At 45.3% G+C, this 22,705-nt stretch overlaps 1 protein-coding gene across 3 annotated transcripts in view; it reads right to left on the reverse strand.

Moving 5' to 3' along the window:
• The window catches only part of LOC147445710 (RNA-binding (RRM/RBD/RNP motifs) family protein), a 38,128-nt gene that overhangs the window by 6,877 nt on the left and 8,546 nt on the right, over positions 1–22,705 (reverse strand). For all 3 annotated transcript variants that reach the window (XR_015189804.1, XM_086525149.1, XM_086525148.1), the window contains exon 3: positions 7,861–8,038. Coding sequence is in view for 2 of the 3 variants with exons in the window: in XM_086525149.1 (XP_086381275.1) it covers positions 7,861–8,038 (178 nt within the window). In the remaining variant the exon portion in view is untranslated. The remainder of the gene's footprint in view (positions 1–7,860; positions 8,039–22,705) is intronic.

Genomic DNA, 22,705 nt, shown 5'->3' on the forward strand with positions numbered 1-22,705 from the left:
CCTTTCACATGGCCTCCCCAATGGCTATAGCCCGCCTCCCTCTCAACATGAAGTTCTCGATCATCACTAACAGAATATCAACACTTGAGGTTGAAGTGGAGGAGTGGAAGAAAGAGATGGATGCAACCTTTCTTCAAAAGATCTTGCAGCAAAGTGGGCGGCTTGAAGAAGGCAAAATTCAACCATCCATGACGGTAGAATTGATTACCGTGAGAGAAGAAATACGGGTTATCAAGGAGGATGAGGAGAAGAAATCATGGGCCACGATGATCTCCGCAACACAAAAGAAAGTAGAGGAGGCCGCAAAATTGATTGAGGTTGCCAAGAAAGGGAAAGGTAAAGAAGCTCCTTGTACACCCACTCTTATTAACATGACCCTCGAAGAGCAACAAATAAGGAGGATGCGGGCTCTACATGTGAGGGTAACCGGCCTCAAGGACATAAACAATGTGGAAAAAGAGGTCACAATTGTCAAAAGGCGGGCACCACGTGCCAATAGAAAAGAACAGACTGAACAGACTTTTAGCTTCAATAACAACTGAACTGAAATAGAGAGAGACGACACGTGACACGGAGTGGCGGAATTCCACCCCAAAGAGTATTGGCCCCAAACCTTGGCGCCCCTTTCGGTATTTCTTTATATTGCATCAACACAGTACAAGCCGGTACTCCAAACTTTGCACCTTCTCCAGGAAGCATGCCAGAGAATGCGCCCTAGCCTCATATTTGAAGGCCCTTGGCCTAAAAAGCAATTACGGTGAAAAGCCTTCAAAACTCAAAAGCTTCTGGTCCAAAAGCAAAGCCAAAAAGCTGCGAACGTAAATCACGGAAATCCGTACAACCTACCACGTCATCAGCCAACGCAGAACGTGAAAATCTCCCTGCTGCCCTTAGCATTAGGGTTAGGGTTTCTGCAGTTTTAGGGTTTCTAGCAGCAGAATTAGGGTTTGCAGGTTTATGGTTAGGGTTTCCAAAATGAGGGTTTCAACAGTTAGGGTTTTTGGCAGAATTTAGGGTTAGGGTTTCTGCTCTCGGGCAGCCACGTCATCACTTTGTGACAGTTTAGGCCCCTCGGCCACATCTATAAGTTGGCTCCATTCTTTAGGCTTTGACACGTCAGCAATTTGTTACATCTCCTGTAACCGGCCTATACAACGTAGAGAGCGGTACTATTTCAATTACCTGTTAACTTTACACAGAGCACTAAGAAGGGAAGAGAACACAGTTGCGTCCCGCAACTAGAATGTCACTGCGCACACGAGACCGACACCCTGTAGGCCCCAAAGACTGGCGCCCCTTTCGGTATTTCTTTATTCAAATTAAGGTAGATGATCCGACCACTTAGTACAAGCTTTCACAAAGCTGTCCAAACCTGGCGAGGGCTGAAAACACAGGTTTTCGACCTGATTTCGGCAACATAACAACGCAAAAACCCCTGTAGGCCAAAAGCACCTGTCTAGGACGAATTCCCACGCTATCTAGAAGCTTTCTGGTGAGCTGTCACAGAAATTCAGCGGCCTGTAATTCTTTGTTTTTCATTGTCAGGTGCCCAAAAGCCTGTACACGCATCCCAAGGCTCTCACGAGGCTCCCCCGGTGTTCACTTGCAGTTCTTTTGCAAAGGTCAAGTACGCAGAAAGATGATTCTTTATCACAGATGAAATAGCAGAAGCCGAAACAACTGGAACAAACTCGCCTTTAAGCTTTACATCAAGGACATGAGTCTTTCCTCTATGTACAAGGGTAATCTTTTTGTTGTAAGTATCCACCATAGCATGCAACCTGTAACACCATGGGATACCCAGTAACACATCACAGCCCTCAAGTGGCATAATATGAAATTCTTCTGCATCCACATAGCTCTAAATGTGCAGACGAAGCTTTCCCAAAATGGGAGTAACAGGCTCTGAATGACCTGGGCATGCCAAACTTGCTTCCCGTGTCATACCCATCTCCTCTGCACGAATGCCCAACTTTGATGCCAATTCTGGTGATATGAAATTTGCACGGGCCCCTGGATCAAAGAAAACCAGCACTGTCTGGTCTCTAACTTTGCCCCAAGCTCTGCACAGCTCCGTGGCATCTGTGTTTGGCTGGTCTCCAACCAAATCTGGAACAAGCCCTGCACTCGGCTTTGGCTTCTTCCCTTTATGGTCTGACTTGTCATCCTTATCTTGTGACTTCTTCTATGGACATTCATTTGCAAAATGTCCTTCCTGTTCACAAATGTAGCATTTCTTGGCCTCCCTAAGAGCTTTCCTTTCTTCAAAAGTTTTGCCAGAAAAATGCCTTTTTTGTCCTTGTCCTCGTCCCAAAGAAGACTTAGACTGCTTCTTAGACGTATCACCTTCTTCAGTGGAGGGCTTCTTTGTGAGAGGCTGAGAGGCTCAGAAGGTTGCTCTTGGCTGAAAACTGTTTGCCCTGGGACCCTTTCTTGTGGCTATTAAATCCATCGGAATCTCCCTTCGACAGATTGCTAGCCACTCTCGCATTCTCAATCAACTGAAACATATTCATGACAGTAGTCTTTGTGCAGTAGTCCCTGATTTTCTTGGGCAATCCGCAACAGTACTTTTCAATCTGTTTTGACAATGGCACAAACCTGTAAGAGGTAACTAGCAACAGTGCGACCCAAAACTGCAACAGTGCGACCCAAAACTGTTTATTGTACTCTTCCAAATTCGCACACTGTTTAGCATTCGACTCGTGCCATTCTGTCATTACATCCACTTCAAAAGTGTTTGTCAGCCATGCAGGCACAAAAAGCTGTTTAAATTGGACCCACGTTGTTGGGGCTTGACCCTGGTTCAACAATGTGGTCCACCATTGAAGCGCATTCCCTTTCAAGACAGTGGTAGCCTTGCGTATCTTTGAAGATTCCGTGAAGTTTCCCCCAGCATAAGCTGCATCGAACTGTTGTATGAAGGTCAAAGCCTTCAATTGGTCCTCAGTTCCTCTGAAAGTTTCAAACTTCACTCCCTGCCCACCTTCCTTGTAATCCTTAAGCTGACTCAAAGGAGTCACATTATTATGAACAGGTGCCTGTAACAATGGTCCTCCATTATTGTTCATTCCAACACTCGCATCAACTGTTTTACCTGTCATATCTGCATTTTGTATGTATGGCTGCAAAAAACCAGCCATACCAAATTGTGTTCCAGGCACTCGAAACTGGTCATAGGCACCCTGAAAACCTGGTTGGACACCCATGTTCGCGTACATAGGGTTACCTATGCCTGTTTGCATTGTCCCGAACACATTCCCTGGCATATAACCTATGGAAGGTCCAGCCATAGCTTGAAACACTGAACCACCTCCAAAATAACCAGGATAAGTATTAGGTAATGGAAGGGTTTGACGCATAGCCTGTTCATTACTCCCTTGACCATTCACAAACGGTTCCTGTCCAGCTAAAGCAAGTTGCTTTGGATCATTGGACACCGCTAGTTGCTCAACCACATGGGCTTTCCCTCGAGCATCATGAGTCCTCTGCGCATTGGAAATCTCCTTTTCCTGCAACGGCTCAGTCATGCCATGTGTAGAAGGTTGAGACCCTGTGTCGGAGCAAGTAAGAACTCCTGCATCCTTGGGTTGCTAGCCAACTGCTGAAACATGTCCATGCAGCTACGCAGTTGAGTTCTAAACAACCTGTCCTCTTCTTGAAGAGTTGAAGGAATTTTCTCTGTGCCATGTGAGGAAGATCCCGGTCTCTCTTCTCTGCCATAACAACAAGCTCTGTGTTGCTTTCACCCACAACAATCCACGCTGCACTTTTTGAAGAAAAAGTGACTATCCCGTCGATGGAACCATGTAACCGGCCTATATATCACGTGACACATCCAACCCTATGTGTCCGTGGACAAGCTACAACATGATCAGGGTTCAGTCAGTCCAGTCAAGTCTAGATTAGAAGTGATCTGGCACTTTTGTGAGTCTATTCGTAGACCGTGCATGCCTAGTCACTTAGTATAGATGCATTTTCCCGTGGTCTCTGGTTTGCTATGTCTGCTCTTTTGTAGGACCGGTATGGTTTCAGAAAAGCACACACCCGATGCTCTGATACCATTGTCACAAGACCGGCACCACATGCCAAGAGAAAAGAACATACTGACCAGAGTTTTAGCACTTCAATAACAATTGAAACTGAAAGAGAGAGAGACACGCGACATGGAGTGGCGGAATTCCACCCCAGAGAGTATTGGCTCCGAACTTTGACGCCCTTTCGGTATTTCTTTATATTGCATCATCAAAGTACAAGCCGGTACTCCATCCTTTGCACCTTCGTCCAAAATCATGCCAAAGAATGAGCCCATGGCCTCATATTTAAAGGCCCTAGCCCAAAAGCAGTTTACATGAAAAGCCTTAATCTCAAAAGCATAGTCTAGTACAAAAGCTGCCACCGCAAATTACAAAAATTCGCACAGTGCCACGACAGCACCTGTCAACACAAATCACGGAAATCCGTACAATCTACCACGCCAGCAGTCAACGCGGGATTCCGTACAATCTGCCACGTCAGCAAGCTAGTGTGAAATCCGGAGTTCCGTACAGTTTGCCACATCATCTTCTTCTACTGCTTCTGCTTCTTAGGGTTTAGGCCCCTCGATCGGTGATCTCCATAGTGGCTTCGTTCTTCAGTGCCTTGACACGTTTGCAATTTGTGACATCCCCCCCTTCTTGAAAGAGAGTAATCATCCGGGATTACAACATAACTGCAAAACAACTCAAGTTAGCTCAAAAATTTCCGAGGGACAATCTGTTTCTTGAATCCTTCTCTTGCGAGTGATGTTTTTGGCTTAAGCCTTGTAAGACATGTGTGGTGAAGACGGGAGTGCGCCCGATGCACGATGAAGTAAGGGTGGGAGCGGGACCCGAAGATTCTTCGAATAAAATTTCAGTGGTCTCTCGTTTTCTCTGTTTGCTCTTTTGTAGGACCGATATGCTTTCAAAAAAGCACACGCCTGATGCTCTGATACCACTGTCACATGACAAGCACCACGTGCCAATAGAAAAGCACAGACTGAACAGACTTTAAGCACTTCAATAACAATTGAAAATGAAAGAGAGAGAGCACACGCGACACAAAGTGCGGGAATTCCACCCCAAAGAGTATTGGCCCCAAACTTTCGCGACCCTTTCGGTATTTCTATATATTGCATCATCAAAGTACAAGCCGGTACTCCATCCTCCGCACCTTCGTCCAGTAGCATGCCAAAGAATGAGCCCATGGCCTCATATTTAAAGGCCCCAGGCCCAAAAGCAATTTACATGAAAAGCCTTAAACTCAAAAGCATCTGGTACAAAAGCATCTTGTCCAAAAGCTGTCACTGCAAATTACGGAACTTCGTACAGTGCCACATCAGCACCTCTCAACGCAAATCATGAAAATCCGTACAGTATGCCACACAAACAGCCGACGCGGGATTCCGTACAATCTGCCACGTTAGCAAGCCAGTGCGAAATCCAGAGTTCCATACAGTTTGCCACGTCATCTTCTTCTAATGCTTCTGCTTCTTAGGGTTTAGGCCCCTCGGCCGGTGATCTGCACAGTGGCTCCGTGCTTCAGTGGCTTGACACGTCAGCATTTTGTAACATCCCCCCCTTCATAAAAGAGAGTAATCGTCCGAGATTACAACATATCTGCAAAACAACTCAAGTTAGCTCACAAACTTTGTGAGGGACAATCACTTTGCTCTTTTTTTGTTAAGAAGTTGGCTTCTCCTTTCGTCCACATCGGAACTCTTAATATTCCAGTGTAGTAAAATTAACCATCACACCCAGACAGCAATGATCTTCCACGGGTGTCTTGATGCACTGAAATTACATACCCAGGCAATCTCATCCAATTAGGAATATTGAGTGGTTGGCACATCAGAATGCAACACAAGTGCTCACATATGCATGTTACAAGACACAACAAACAACGTCGTTGAGCACTCCCCCAAGACAAATGCTCTGCGGTATGAACCTACTCAACGACTACCTCGTCACTCCCCCCGCAAATAACCTAAAAAGGTCCGGGCCATGAGCTCAAAGGACTGTACAACATAACGCAGACCGCAGTCGACATCGCTTGGAGGTTCAAGCATACAGCGGAACGCTCCCTAGACATCGGCCTGCATCATTTCGAGGTTTTCAAACATACAACAAAACGCTCCCTAAACATCGGCCTGCGTCAATCCGAGGTTTTCAAAGATACAACGAAACGCTCCCCAAACATCGGCCTGCGTCGTTTCGAGGTTCAAACAATACCAAAACAGTATTTCTCACTATTCCACCCGGGCAATGAAACCACGATCAAAACCAGAGTCAAACAATTCAAATCGTCACCAAGACAGGTTAAAAACAGATACCATCTGTAAAAGTTCTCACGTACGACATTGCCCGCCAACAAAAGGCGATGGATAAACAGGGGGGAGAGAGAAATCCATGCCAAACATGAGGGAGAAGATGCAACTGACATCACCAAGAAACCGGATGCCACAAATAGAAAAAAAAACACTCACTTCACTACAGCTGACAAGGAGCTATCAGCCAGGATAGAAACCAGTCAACTTGTTGAAGATGGCTCGTGAGGACCAAAGTCGGGGAGAAAACTCCAAGAAAACAATGGAGGAGGCTCTGATGACAAACGTCTTCTGGAAACCTGATGTTGAAACCTGGTAGAGGGAGTAGGAGCAAAGCAGCAAGTCAACAACAATAAAGTTTAAACCCACAACCCAATGCGGAGAACACATGAAAACAAGGACAACAAGGAGCACAATGAAGAAAACACAAAATAAAAAACCAACGAAATCAAACGAAAAACATGCTCTAGAAAAAGACAAAAGAAAATTGAAATGGCACATGGCCAGGACAGCATTTTTGGAACAGCCCTGTTCTAACCATGGCTAGGGCCCACGATGGGCATTCCTTGTTTCTATGATCGCATGCCCTTACGAGTTCAGTTCACTTGAAACCTACTCAGATCACAGCATTTGAGCGTCTGAAGGAGAAGCAAACCTCCAGATCTTCAGAGAGGACTTGGCATAGTCCAAAATTCGATGCTCTTGCATGACCTTCACAGGTAATTAATTTCCATGGCAAGCATAGTGGAAATATACAAAAGTGGCATTCATGATTGAGATAAACACCATTGCTTGCTTACCAAAAAAGGCAAGTACACCAAGCCTCTTACGGATGCACTGAGATAAAGTTTACAAGGCATCATTGCATAGGCTTTTGGGGAGATTTGTTCTAGATGCATGTAAGAAATTTGAGATTTCCAACTGAGTACGGAACATTGACTTGCGTCGAGACATGGACAAACTTAGCTAGCAGACAAGTGACATGGGTGGTGGATTAGTTCTTGCTAGATACATATATTGCAGCAAAGTTCTATACCAAAAGAATATACCTGTCAAGGGAATAAGCAACAGCTTACCCCAACAACATCACATTCTATAAATGCCCCACCAAACCAAACTCCATGAAGTAAAGAAAGAGGCAGCGGTAAAAGTCTATTTTGGGGGAAAAAGGGTGGAGCGCATCACTTCCACATCCAGCTCACCTACATCCGTGTTAGATCACATCTCATCACAGGGCACCTATCAACATGCAAGAGCGGACAGGTAGGGAATGCAAGATCAAGAGAATTATCAGTCAGCTTGTGCATGTTGCACCAAATCCCTTTATCTCATCCATACTCATGGTTAATATTGCTAATCAGTTTTCTTAAGACAGGAAAATCCAACACCGAGTCTCACCCACATAGCAAAAAACTAGCCACGTGGTTAGTAAGCAATTAAAAGCACATACGCTGATGGAGAGAAGCTAAAAGGAGATATATTGATAGCACTTGCATGAGAAAGCTAAGCCTTACTCTCTGGCCAGTCTGACAGTGTTGGATCTTCCCATGCCTGTCCAGCAGCTTTGCGTGGAATAGCCTTTTTTTTAGCCTCTGCTTTGTGCTCATTGTCACCACTTGCAAGGGCCGCTTTGACACTCTCAAGAGCCTCAGGTGTAATTGTTTGGGCATCTCTTTGGAAAAGTTGTTGTGCCTGGTCCCTCAGAAAAACAAAACAAAACAGCACATCAGTCCATATGCATCACTTCATCTAGTGAAAACGCTCATAAAATATGTTGCAGACTTCTTTTGCACTTAATAAATTGGCCCTGGTCAATGCTTCTTTTATGCTGAGCAGATACATGTAAAGAGAAAAAAGGTATTTAAAATTGTGGCAACAGTTACTACTATCCATTATCATCATGCACAACATAAAGCGTGTTTTCATAACAAGGAGTATATAGAAACACAGTTTGATGATAATAAACAATGAAACTGAACGCCACGGACACATCTATAGCCTGCAACCTTGATTCTTACACGCGGTTTCAAAACGATTCCTACAAATCACCATCCATTTTCACCATGCAAGAAGGAACAGCTGAAGAACGATTGTCTGAAACACAGTTTCAAACTTTCAACGCGAAAGAAATGGCAGGAAACAGTGTTTTTCTGAGAAAAGAGCATACAGAAACAAAGTTCGATGATTGGACACAGTAGACTGTAGGAGACGCGTCCTTACTTGAAATCATGCAAACCCCCAAAGACCTCATTGGTCAATCAAGATGTAACATAAATACTGGCTAAATTCAAACCCACTGTTGTAAGTGTATCGTTTAAGCTCAGAAAGATCCATTAAGCACACTTTACATTTCACACATTTAGAAAAAGTTACATTAGAATGATTATGAAAAGTTCCACTGAAAATTGAAATCCGCATAAGTTATGCCTAGAGACCATTGATTTCCATATTCAGGCAGAATGGAAAAACGTGGAATCCAATAAAGAAATAAGAGTGTTTCCATTCCCAACATGTAAATTTAAAAACAGGACCATTGATGAGAGATAATCCCAATCGAGCCACTCCAAAACCCACCAATTCTTGTAGTGAGTATAGACTTATAGGATAAGGTTGCTCTAAAAATAAACCAATGGGTGCAAACAACTCTCCTTCAATGATAGGAATGGCAGGGATACATACTGATCTACTACTTATGTAGCTACAAAGGGGTATGGACAGCCATCTCTGAGAAGAACACCCCTAGATTAGGAGAGAGATGATGGAGTCACCTAGATTAGGAGAGAGATGATGGATCTTCAAAAACGGAGAGGGGAGAGAGACATGGCGATGAGAGGAAACATCGGATACTGTTTATGTATGTGCCCCAAACATACTTGACTTTCTTAAAACGTCAACAATTTCAATTGCAAGGTTATAGTCTACGAAAAATGTTGCACCTTGGTCTTCTATATGAAATTACTGCTATGGGACTTCTAGGCTGCCCTTTAGACTCTCATTTATAGAGTTTGAGACCAATATCCAAAACCGAGTGATGTAGCATGAGCCACACCGCACCGGAGGCAAACAATAAGAGCTAAGTCCTAGGGTGCAGATTGGGGAAACTTGAAGATAGTTCACGACACCTTCAGCTTGGCACTAACAAGGCGGTAAGAGCTAAGTCCGAGGGTGCAAATTGGGGAAACTTGAAGATAGTTCGCGACACCTTCACCTTGGCACTAACAAGGCGGTAATCTCACAGCAACACACGAATACAGCTGAAAACTTAAAACACTTGAGAACACAAAGTAGTCGCAACACGAAGTGTCAAAGTTACACTCGCAAATGCATTGGCCCCAAAAACCGATGCCCCTTTCGGTACTTCTTTTCATAATGATGATTCACAAACTACAACGGTGGGGGAGTCACTCCCGCAATCTCTACTTTCAAGCCGATCTACAGAAGTGACCCTGTAACAAACTGCTGACGTGTCAAAGCCTAAAGAATGGAGCCAACTTAAACATGTGGCCAAGGGGCCTAAACCCTAATTTCTGCCAAAAACCCTAACTGCTGAAACCCTAATTCTGGAAACCATAACCCTAAAACCTGCAAACCCTAATTCTAGAAAACCCTAACCCTAAAACTGCAAAAATCCTAACCCTAACCCTAAGGGCAGCAAATAGATTCCGCGTTTTGCACTGGCTGATGACGTGGCAGGCTGTACGGATTTCCGTATATTGCGCTAGCAGCTTTTTGGCTTTGCTTTTGAACCAGAAGCTTTTGAGTTTTAGAGGCCTTCTACTGTAACTGCTTTTCAGGCCAAGGGCCTTTAAATATGAGGCTAGGGCTCATTCTCTGGCATGCTTCCTGAAGAAGGTGCAGAGTCTGGAGTACCGCCTTGTACTATGTTGATGCAATATAAAGAAATACCGAAAGGGGCCCCAAGGTTTGGCGCTTATACTCTCTGGGGTGGAATTCCGCCACTCCGTGTCGCGTGTTGTCTCTCTCTCTCTCAGTTCAGTTGTTATTTGAAGTGCTTAAAGTTGTTCAGTCTGTTCTTTTCTATTGGCACGTGGTTCCCATCTTGTGACAGTGATATCAGAGCATCAGGCGTGTTTTCAGAAAAGTGTTATAGTCTACGAAAAGTGTACAGCTTGCCACGTCATTAGCAGTAATTTCGTTATAGTCTACGAAAAGTGTTCACCTTGGTCTTCTATATGAAATTACTGCTATGGGACTTCTAGGCTTGCCTTTAGACTCTCATTTATAGAGTTTGAGACCTACATCCAAAACCGAGTGTCACAAAAATACGGAAGCGTAAACTGACTTTTAATTGTACTTCAAATACTCAAGAGAATTGGAGAGAGAGAGAGAGAGAGAGAGAGAGAGGAAAAGCTTGACACTTCATTGGGGACCAGAAGATGGGTTGGTCCCCCCCCCCCCATAAAGAGAATATCTTCATTACTAAGGGAGAATCTTTACAAGCACAGGAATGGGGCGAAAGCCCGTCCTCTATTCTTTCTTTGCCTTTTGTCTGCTTCTGACTAAGAGAGTAGAAGAACTGCTCTCTGACTACTGAGAGGATTTTTGGGAAGCTCTCGTAGGGGAGAGTCTACCTTCCACAAAACTCATCGGAAGCTCTCACGAATGAGGGTCTATCTTCCGCTAACTGTGCCACTTTGGACGTAATCATTCCTGCAATCAACCAACCACAGAAACCTGCAAAACACACACACACACACACACACACACTTGCTGTAATTTTCTGCACATAACCAGAAATTGTTACCTGAGCGTGTTCCAATGCCAAAATGGAGGTCCTTTTCGCGATGGAAATGCTCCAAACTTGGTGTATGTGTAGAGTAGGTAGTGGGGAATGAGATTCTATTAAGACTTTGCTGAAATTCACCCTAATACAAGTGATTAGGGGCTGAAAACAGGGAATTTGCAGCAGCTAGACAAGGGAGAAAGAGAGTTTTCTACTACTTTACGCGATGAAACTTCTCCCAAAGCTGCAAGCAACCATGAGAGGCCTTGTTCTAGGTGATGGGTACTCAGAGGCTCCACATACACCACAAGGTGCTGCTCTCAAGCTTCAATGGAGAGCTTCACAGCGTAGAGGATGGTCAACTTGGGGGGGTGGTGCACTGCCAACCTGGCAAGAGGGGGAGGGGCTGCTCTCTTATAGCCTCCCAGAAGAGGGGGCGCTAGCATGAAGAGAGAGAGAGAGAGAGAGAGAGAGAGAGAGAGAGAGAGAGAGATTGCATGGGAAAGTGTGCCAAGTGGCACACTTACTTTAAAATTTAAAAACCATTCAACTTTTGACTTTAAAAATCCTATGCTAGTTAATGAAATGTGCAATTGTGCAATTAAGTGCACAACTGTACACATAGATGCAACAAATGAAAACTTTATCTGCTCCCTAGCGCATTGCAGTACCACCAATGCTATGGCATTACCTGTTCGCACTTGTCCGGCCATTTGGTCCAGCGCAAAATCACTTAAGAATACTTTTAACTAACTTATCCTAAGGCCGTAAAATAATCAGGCCTTAGGGTTATTATTTTAAGGACCCCATCTCATTCTTGTGCTTGCACTAGCGCGCGTAATTTTCTGAGCCTGAAATCTGAGGCTACTATCTACCCCTTCATTGAAGACCCGATTTCCCAATCGCTGGGGCTTCAGGGTCTTTTCTGCTAGGGTCTCCCTGATATGTACTGGCCAAACTTGGGCGCACCTGAGGCCCCATAACTGCTAAATCTATTCTGATATGCACACAACTAATTAGACAATTCTTTTCTCGTAAATAAATTAATTATTTACAAAGTCTGACATAGTTACATCCCTCTTGGTTCTAAACAGTTGACCTCAACTGTAGAGCGTCAACATAACTGTGCAAGATGTCTGGGTAGTCCTTAAGATCGGACTCAGTCATCCACTTTGCATCTAAAGGAGTGTAATTCTTGAACTTAACTAAATACTTTCGATGTAGACTCCCCGGCTTGAGTTGTCTCTCCGAGTGGTGTATTATCTGTTCAGGTTGAAGGATTTCCTCAGTCTCTTCGACTTCTGGAGGATCTTCTTGTACTGGCGCCACTGGAGGAGGTCCAACATATGGTCGGAGAACACTGACATGAAAAGCATTATGGATGCGCCAATGAGAAGGCAAATCCAATCTGAAAGTCACGTCATTGACTTTATCTGTAATTTTGAAAGGGCCGTAAAATCTATGGGAAAGTTTGACAACTTTCCCTTTGTCAACCCGCTTTATCAATCTAGCTTTCTCAAACCGAAGCAGGAAATATTGTCCTTTTTCAAGATTGAGATTCCTTCTGTGCTTGTCTCCTTTTCTCTTCTATTGCTCTTAAGAATGAAGAATCGCTTGCTTTACTTGTTGATGGGCAATATCAATATTGCGCACAAATTCATCTGCGGCGAAGATGTTTTCTTTGGTCACCATAATAGCAAGTAAGAGTGGCTTCCCATAAATAATTTCGAAGGGAGCTTTACCAGTTGAGGAATGTATGGTATTATTATACGCAAACTCAACTATTGGTAAGTATTGTTCCCATTCGGATTGTCGTTCCGAAACATAGCACTTGAGGAGATCTAAAACAGTGGCATTAGCAATTTCGCTTTGACCATCTGTTTGAGGATAATAAGCTGATGAAAAATCAAGCTTAGTTCCCAAGTTTTCGAACAATGCCTGCCAAAATAGACTAGTCATGCGGGGATCTCTATCGCTGACAATAGTCTTTGGCAATCCATGGTGTTTAAAAATCTGAGCTAGAAATATTCTAGCCATGTGATCAGCTTTGATCGTCTTCTTTGCTGGAAGAAAATGTGCTTGCTTACTGAATCTGTCTACTATAGTCCAGATTGCATCATTTCCATTCTTGGATCTAGGAAGATCCGTAATAAAATCCATGGCAATACTTTCCCATGGCGTGTTAGGCACAGAGAGCGGCTGAAGCTTGCCATAAACTTTATGTCTGTCATATTTTACTTTTTGGCAGACTAAACACTCACGTACATGTTTTTCAATGTCCGCACGGAGTGTTGGCCAAAAGAAATACCTTTCGAGGGCACTAGTGGTGGAAGCAATTCCCCAATGCCCGACATAAGGAGAATTATGGGCTTCATCCATCACCTTCTGTCGTAAGGGCTGAGCTATGCATATTGCTTGTTGACGATAGAGCGTATTATCCCTAATGGAATAAGGTGGCCTTGAGTGACCAGCTTGAAGATCTGCCCAAATTGTGGCGAAGTCCGGATCTTGAGGATACATCTCGCTGAGAGATTCTAGTTCCTCATGATAAATTGTTGTTAGTGCATTGATCTTTGGACGCCTGGAGAGAGCATCTGCAACTGCATTCTTCGTTCCAGAAGTATGTAAAATCTGAAAATGGAACATTGAAAGAAAGTTGGCCAATCTCATCTGCTTTTCTCATAACTTTCTTTGTGTGAGAAAGTAGCGAAGACTTTGATGATCTGTCTTGATAATAAAATCAGCTCCTAACAGATAGTGTTTCCAAATGGAAAGAGCATGAATTACTGCCATTAACTCTTTCTCGTATATGGAAACATGCAACTCTGCATCTTTAAGGCGCCGACTTTCATAGGCTATCGCGTGACCCTCTTGGTTCAAAACTGCTCCTACACAATCTCCACATGCATCGCAGTATACCTCGAAAGGTTTGCGAAGATCGGGGACGGTGAGAACAGGTCCGTGACTGAGTAGATACTTTAAGCTTTTCGAAAGCTTGTTTTTGTCCAGACCCAATGGAATGGAATCCGCTTCTTTGTCAGGTCATGGAGGGGAAGCTATCTCTGGCATGCTTCTTGCAGAAGGTGCCGAGCCTGGAGTACCGGCTAGTACTGTGTTGATGCAATATAAAGAAATACCGAAAGGGGCGCCAAGGTTTGGGGCCAATACTCTCTAGGGTGGAACTCCGCCACTCCGTGTCGCGTGTTGTCTCTCTCTCTCTCAGTTATATGAAGTGCTTAAAGTTGTTCAATCTGTTCTTTTCTATTGGCACGTGGTGCCCGTCTTGTGACAGTGGTATCAGAGTATCAGGCGTATGCTTTTCTGAAAGCATATCGGTCCTATAAAAGAGCAGACAAAGGTATTGGATTTTCTTTTTCATTCGAGGTATCTTCGCTCATGAGAGGAAACATCGGATACTGTTTATGTATGTGCCCCAAACATACTTGACTTTCTTGAAACGTCAAGAAATTCAATTGCAAGGTTATAGTCTACGAAAAGTGTTGCACCTTGGCCTTCTATATGAATTACTTCTATGGGACTTCTAGGCTGGCCTCTAGACTCTCATTTACAAAGTTTGAGACCTACATCCAAAACCGAGTGATGTGGCATGACCCACACCGCACCTGAGGCAAACAATAAGAGCTAAGTCCTAGGGTGCAGATTGGGGAAACTTGAAGATAGTTCACGACACCTTCAGCTAGGCACGAACAAGGCGGTAAGAGCTAAGTCCGAGGGTGCAAATTGGGGAAACTTGAAGATAGTTCGCGACACCTTCACCTTGGCACTAACAAGGCGGTAATCTCACAGCAACACACGAATACAGTTGAAAACTTAAAACACTTCAGAACACAAAGTAGTCGCAACACGAAGTGTCAAAGTTCCACTCCCAAATGCATTGGCCCAAAACTCTGATGCCCATTTCGGTACTTCTTTTCATAATGATGGAAAACCCTAACCCTAAAACTGCAAAAACCCTAACCCTAGGGGCAGCAAACAGATTCCGTGTTTTGTGCTTGCTGATGACGTGGCAAGCTATACGGATTTCCGTAAATTGCGCTGGCAGCTTTTTGGCTTTACTTTTGAACAGAAGCTTTTGAGTTTTAAAGGCTTTTTACTGTAACTGCTTTTCAGGCCAAGGGCCTTTAAATATGAGGCTAGGGCTCATTCTCTGGCATGCTTCCTGAAGAAGGTGCAGCGTCTGGAGTACCGGCTTGTACTGTGTTGATGCAATATAAAGAAATACCGAAAGGGGCGCCAAGGTTTGGGGCCAATACTCTCTGGGGTGGAATTCCGCCACTCCGTGTCGCGTGTTGTCTCTCTCTCTCTCTCTCAGTTCAGTTGTTATTTGAAGTGCTTAAAGTTGTTCAATATGTTCTTTTCTATTGGCACGTGGTGCCCGTCTTGTGCCAGTGGTATCAGAGCATCAGGCGTGTGCTTTTCTGAAAGCATACCGGTCCTATAAAAGAGGAGACAAAGGTATTGGATTTTTTCTTCATTCGAGGTATCTACGCCCATGAGAGGAAACGTCGGATACTGTTTATGTATGTGCCCCAAACATACTTGACTTTCTTGAAACGTCAAGAAATTCAATTGCAAGGTTATAGTCTACGAAAAGTGTTGCACGTTGGTCTTTTATATGAAATTACTGCGATGGGACTTCTAGGCTAGCCTTTAGACTCTCATTTATAAAGTTTGAGACCTACATCCAAAACCGAGTGATGTGGCATGACCTACACCGCACCGGAGGCAAAGAGTAAAAGGTAAGTCCTAGGGTGCAGATTGGGGAAACTTGAAGATAGTTCACGACACCTTCAGCTTGGCACTAACAAGGCGGTAAGAGCTAAGTCCGAGGGTGCAAATTGGGGAAACTTGAAGATAGTTCGCGACACCTTCAGCTTGGCACTAACAAGGCGGTAATCTCACAGCAACACACGAATACAGTTGAAAACTTAAAACACTTGAGAACACAAAGTAGTCGCAACACGAAGTGTCAAAGTTCCACTCCCAAATGCATTGGCCCCAAACTCTGATGCCCATTTCGGTACTTCTTTTCATAATGATGATTCACAAAGTACAACGGTGGGGGAGTCACTCCGCAATCTCTACTTTCAAGCCGATCTACAGAAGTGACCCTGTAACAAACTGCTAACGTGTCAAAGCCTAAAGAATGGAGTCAACTTACAGATGTGTCCGACGGGCCTAAACCCTAATTTCTGCCTGAAACCCTAACTGCTGAAACCCTAATTCTGGAAACCCTAACCCTAAAACCTGCAAACCCTAATTTTGGAAAACCCTAACCCTAACCCTAAGGGCAACGAACAGATTCCGCGTTTTGCGCTGGCTGATGACGTGGCAAGCTATACGGATTTCCGTAAATTGCGCTGGCAGCTTTTTGGCTTTGCTTTTGAACCAGAAGCTTTTGAGTTTTAAAGGCTTTTTACTGTAACTGCTTTTCAGGCCAAGAGCCTTTAAATATGAGGCTAGGGCTCATTCTCTGGCATGCTTCCTGAACAAGGTGCAGAGTCTGGAGTACCGGCTTGCACTGTGTTGATGCAATATAAAGAAATACCGAAAGGGGCGCCAAGGTTTGGCGCCAATACTCTCTGGGTGGAATTCCGCCACTCCATGTCGCGTGTTGTCTCTCTCTCTCTCAGTTCAATTGTTATTTGAAGTGCTTAAAGTTGTTCAGTCTGTTCTTTTCTATTGGCACGTGGTGCCCATCTTGTGACAGTGGTATCAAAGCATCAGGCGTGTGCTTTTTTGAAAGCATACCGGTCCTATAAAAGAGGAGACGGATACGACTGAATATACAGACGCAGTTTTCAATGATGGGAATAACACACTCTGAGTGGCCAGAACATGCCAGCCGTGCCTCTGCTGTGTACCCCATCTCTTCAGCTTTGATGCCCAGCTTCATAGCTAGCTCTGGTGAGATAAAGTTGGCTTTGGCACCTGGATCAAAGAAGATGAGTGCCGTCTGATCCCTAACTTTACCCCATGCCTTGCATAACTCACTGGCATCTGTGTTGGGCCTGTCACCCACCATGTCTGGCACTAAACGTGCCGTGGGTTTAGGCTTCTTGCCTTTCTAGTCTTCTTTATCCTCTGAGTCAGCTCGTCTTTTCTTTTGTGGACAATTGATAGAAAAGTGACCAAGCTGCTCGCATATAAAGCATTTGTTCTCAACCATTAGGACCTTCTTTTCCTCGAGCGACTTGCGCACAAACGGCTTCCTTTTTTGTTTCTTTGTCTACGCTCCAGAAGTCCCGGCTGAATCCTTGTCTTTGGTGGCCTTTTCTGACCCCTGTGACCCATCAGGAGCCGTTTTCACAAAGGGCTTCTTCTTTGTTCTTTGTACAGTAATCGCGAAGCCCTTTAGGCAACCCACAACAGTACTTCTCTATCTGCTTTGTCAATGGCACAAATCTGTAGGAGGTCAATGAGAGTAACGCTTTACAAAACCTCCTTTTGTACTCCAACAAGCTCTTGCACGAAGCTCAAGTAAGCTGGTGCCAATCTGTCATGACGTCGGCTTCAAATTCATTTGATAGCCAAGCAGATGCAAACATTTGCTTGAAGTAAACCCAAGTGGCAGGTGCCTGTCCTTGCATTAACGATGTCGTCCACCATGTAAGCCCATTGTCCTTTAAGAAAGTGGCAGCTTTCCTGACCTTTGAGGTCTCTGTAAAATTCCCTCCCGCATAAGCTGTCAAACTGCTGGAGGAAAGTAAGAGCCTTTGTCTTATCCTCGAAACCACTGAAGGTAGTGAACTTTACAGCTGCACCACCTTCTTTGTAAGCCTTCGGCTTCTCTAGTGCCCCCAAGTTGTCATAAGGGATGGTCTGCAACATGGGCACTGTAATAGGCATGATCGGCACATCTTGGCCATTCACATTTTGCGTCAGAGGTGCGATATCTGGCTGCTGTCCAGAAAAACCAGCCATGCCAAAATGACCCTGTGGCACCCCAAACTGGCCCTGGTTGCAGTGAAAACCTTGTTGCATGCCGATACTACCATACATGGGGTTTGGCATGATGCCTTGCATACCCGCGAACACTGTTCCTGGCATGTACGGCTGACTTCCAGGCGCATAACCAACCATACTTTGGAACACTGATCCACCCCCGAAATACCCAGGATGTACCGTGGGTGGTGGAAAAACTGAGTGCATAGCCTGGTATCCAGTTCCCTGTCCATTCAAGACAGCATGCTGGCTCTGAAAGGTGGCGGGCTGAACTAGCATAACCTGTGGAATAGGCGCTCTAGCCACCTGTTCGAGCACAGGAGGAACCTGTTTTGGAGCCCCTGCCTCCGCAACATGCGAGTGTTCCCTTTCCTCCTAAGCCGCATGGAGTACCTGGGCTTGAGCATCAACAAGCTCCGTACGCAACGTAGGTTGTCTATTTTGTTGTTGCACTGGTGACGCTTGCAAGAACTCCATTGCCTATTTTGTTGTTGCACTGGTGGCGTTTGCAAGAACTCCATAAACCTTGGATTCTGCACCAGCTGCGAAAAGACATTCACCGCGGCAACTAACTGAGTCTCGAACGCATCATCCTCAAGTTGCCCAGTCATAGCCCTGTACTACTGGAGGGACATTCACATTGACGGGAGGTACAGATAGACGTCGCTATGAGCTCTCGCCAATCTCGAAAACCATAGGGATCTCCTGTCTGTCCTTTGAAGAGGAACCCTCTTCCATAATGCCCTTCCCCTTGTAGGCCATAGTGTAATCCCACGTTCCTGCACTCTGTGTCTTTACCCAAAACAACCGAGGCTCACTCTTTGAGGAAAAAGTGATTGATATCCCGGCAATGGAACCATGAAACCGGCCCGTAGGGCGGTAGGCCTTGGCTTTCACCCGAAATTCTTTACTTTAGACACACACAGAGTACTTTGCAAAGGTAACCTGTAACGGGGATTAACACCTAAGTACACACTCGGCTCAGAAGCTAGAATGCTCCGAGCAGACGCCGACAACCTGTAGGCCCCAAAATTGGCGCCCCTTTCGGTATTTCTTTATTCTTTAACAGAGGGAATAAAACCTGTCATCTCCTACAGCTGCCCCGCACAATCTAGGCTAAGAAACACCTGTTCAGGCCCGATTTCGGCGGCATAACTGTACTAGGACGCTTCACAGTCAGTATCCCCACGCAATAGGTGACTTTCCCGATGCATACGGACACTTTGCAAAACCTGGCAAGAATCTGCAGCACGCTGAATTCTCTGTTTTCTGCCCCGAAAATGCGCCAGATCACCGGTACAGCGGTCCCCTCGCGTCCCCGAACCTCTTGGGGGTATTAGGGTCCGTTTAGGGCCGAAACCCTAAACCTGCAAAAATACACAGCAGGCTGTAATTCCCTGTTTTGGGCTCCGTTTCACGTGCCAGTCGCATCTGTAGCAAGACCTCGAGCTCCCGCACCTGTAGGACTACTTGCCCTTTGAATCGGACGAGATTTCTGACATGAAACCTCTCCGAATTCACTTGTACCTGTGGGGGATTAGCCGCTAGCTAATCCAATACCTGTGCAAGAGGCTCTTGCCTCGGCAATCGCGCATGAACCCACATAACTGTACATTGGTCAAATGAAAAGCCCACTAGTGGGGCATAACATACTGCTCGTAGGGGGGAGAGAGAGCAGTGCGTAGCGTGCAGGGCATCACTCTTGGCACCGCACTGTACATAAGGGGGAAAGGAAGCACTTCATAGCTCTTAACTTGTGACAGAGAGCAAATGAGGCCTCTCCCAGCATCAAATTCAGCGCAAACTCTTCTTGCATGAGGAAAGCGAACCAAAGTGTGCCACTTGGCGCATTTACAAGCATTTTTCCGTTTCGGGTTCGCCGCAATGTGGCCCTACTGTCAGATACTTTCTGTTGGCAGTCACACCTTGACTTTAGGCCTTTATTGAGTTCACTTCCTAGTATCCACCAACTTGCTAAGTGCGACGGGGGGACCTATATGATCTTGCTCTGAGCCTAGACATCCTCTTACCATACGAATTCCAGTGCCAACCACTATCCATTTGCGGGTGAACTACCGTTCACATTTGCCATGCAATGTCCGACCGTTTGCTACTTCAAGAAGAGGGTCTTAAAAATAAAACAAAACCCCTTGGAAAGAAACCAACAACTAAAGTTAGCAGTTGCCACGTCCCCGTGACATGCCACGTCATCAGTTGGCTGCATATCTTTTGTGTGTGTGTGTGTGTGTGATGGTCCTGCTTCATCTTATGTTGCTTCTGCCTCTGCCTCTTCACTTACGGTTTAGGCCCCTCAGTCGGGATCTGCACAGTGGCTCCGTTCTTCAAGGCTTGACACGTCAAGAGTTTGTGACATCCATCCTTCTTGAAAGAAAGTAAGCGTCCACGATTACAGCATATCTACAAAACAACTCAAGTTAGCTCAAAAATTTCCAAGGGTCATTCCACCGGACAATCAGTTTGCTCTTTTTTGTTGAGGAGTTGGCTTCTCCTTTCGTCCATATCGGAACTCGATATATTGCGGTGTAGTAAAATTAGCCATCACACCCAGACTACACTGATCTTCCACGGGTGTCTTGATCAGTGTAACAGGGAATGGGGGGAACACAGCCCAAACGTTCCGAAACGGCGTTCCGAACGAGTCCCGTTCCCGAAACGGAGATGGGAACGGAACGCTTTTCCGGAACGAGGTGTAACCGAAACAGTGTTCCGGCGGTGTTCCGGAATGGGGGGAACAAAGTGGAACATGAGGCGGAACGGCGAAACGCGGGCGGAACGGGCAAAAGTAGGCATTTGGGGGGGAAAAACTGGGCTTTGGGGGGCAGATTTGGGGCTATTAAGGGAACATATTTGGTGCACTTTGAGGGCAGGTTAGGGGGCAGATTTGGGCTTGTTTAGGAGTTTATTTGGGACTAAGCTGAATGGAGGTAATTCAAGTCTTACTTTAGGTGGACCGTTCCGACCCTCCTGTTCCCATTCCCCGTTTCCGTTCCAGGTAACTATGGTCTTGATCCCCAGAGAGTATGGCCCCAAACCTTGGCACCCCCCAAACCTTGGCACCCCTTTCGGTATTTCTTTATATTGCATCAACTCAATACAAGCTGGTACACTGGTACTCCATCCTCTGCACCTCCGTCCAAAAGATGCCAGAGAATGAGTCCTAGCCTCATCTTTAAAGGCCCTTGGCCATTAAAAGCAATTTACATGAAAGGCCTTCAAACTCAAAAGCATCTGGTCCAAACGCAAATGCCCAAAAGCTACCAGCACAAATTATGGAAATCAGTACAATCAGCCACGTCAGCAATCAACATGAAACCTGGGATTCCATACAATTTGCCACGTCAGCAAGCCAACGCGAAATCCGGGCTGTCCGTACAAGTATGCCAAGTCATCAACTGGCTGCGTATCTTTTGTGTGTGTGCGCAATGGTCTTGCTTCATCTTCTGCTGCTTCTGCCTCTTCACTTAGAGTTTAAGCCCCTCAATCAAGATCTGCACAATGGCTCCGTTCTTCACTGGCTTGACACATTAGCAGTTTGTGACAGTGCCTACACCTAACAGACACTGGCATTGCTCATGTGCAATCAAAGGGTATGCAACTACTCTAAAATTCCTAGACATGCACGTCCAACATACAAGCTCACAAGGATGCCAGAACTAGACGTAGGAGTTAGCTTGCCCACATGCACATAGGGTTAGATGTGCAAGTGACAACTCCGTTTATTCATTGTGTTTTGAAACGCAATAGTAAATAAGGCTATTTTCTTCCTTGCTTTTGATAGCGTTTTGAGACGCCCACCCCGACCAGTCCTAAGCCAGAGAGGCCCCCAACCACGACCAACATTTTCCTCCTCTGTGCCCAATGTTTTGAAACGCACCAAAAGAGGAGAAAAAAAAAATTTATTGCCACGATAGCGTTTAGGAACTCTTGGCAAAAGAGGTGCCTCCGCATCAAAGACTTCTGGCTGTTTTCTCTCTTTGCCGTTTGGGAAGGGCCGTCGGGGGGGGGGGGGGGGGGTCTTTTTGGTGGAAGGTTTCCGCAGTGTGCAAGACTCGACGGCACCTCTATGCTCAAATGCCAACGACAAACTTACTGGAGACAACTATGCTCATTGGAAATTGATCATGAGGATATGCTTTATATGCAAAGGCTTATGGGACATGTCGACGGCTCGGAGACACGACCTACGAGGGCTAGCAACCACACGTACACTTGACTTCAAGATGATGAGTATCTTAAATCATGCATTGATCAAGATGTGAGTAATGCGAAGGCAAATGTCAGCCGTTGGTGAGGCACTTTCAAAGAAAATCTCTCCCGTTTGTACAGACTTTAAAAACTGCCAGTGAAATGTGGTCAAAGCTCACAGAAATGTTTGCTCGAGACTCTACAATGCGAGCAAATCACCCTTCTTGGACAAATTAATCATGGAGTTTGAAACACGAACTTTGTGTAGTCTTTTCTGATTAAGGCAAAGATGACCCATGATCAACTCTTGGCTATGAAAAATACATTGATTTGTACTCAGATAGCTCTCCTGGTACTTGTGAAGTTGCTTGAGGAGTACGAGATGGTGGAAAGGGTATTACGCTTGCAAATCACGAAGGAAAAGCTAGAATTTGATTATCTCA

The sequence above is a fragment of the Adiantum capillus-veneris genome, chromosome 12 (assembly GCF_014529385.1).
Source record: "Adiantum capillus-veneris isolate H3 chromosome 12, ASM1452938v2, whole genome shotgun sequence".
NCBI lineage: Eukaryota > Viridiplantae > Streptophyta > Polypodiopsida > Polypodiales > Pteridaceae > Adiantum > Adiantum capillus-veneris.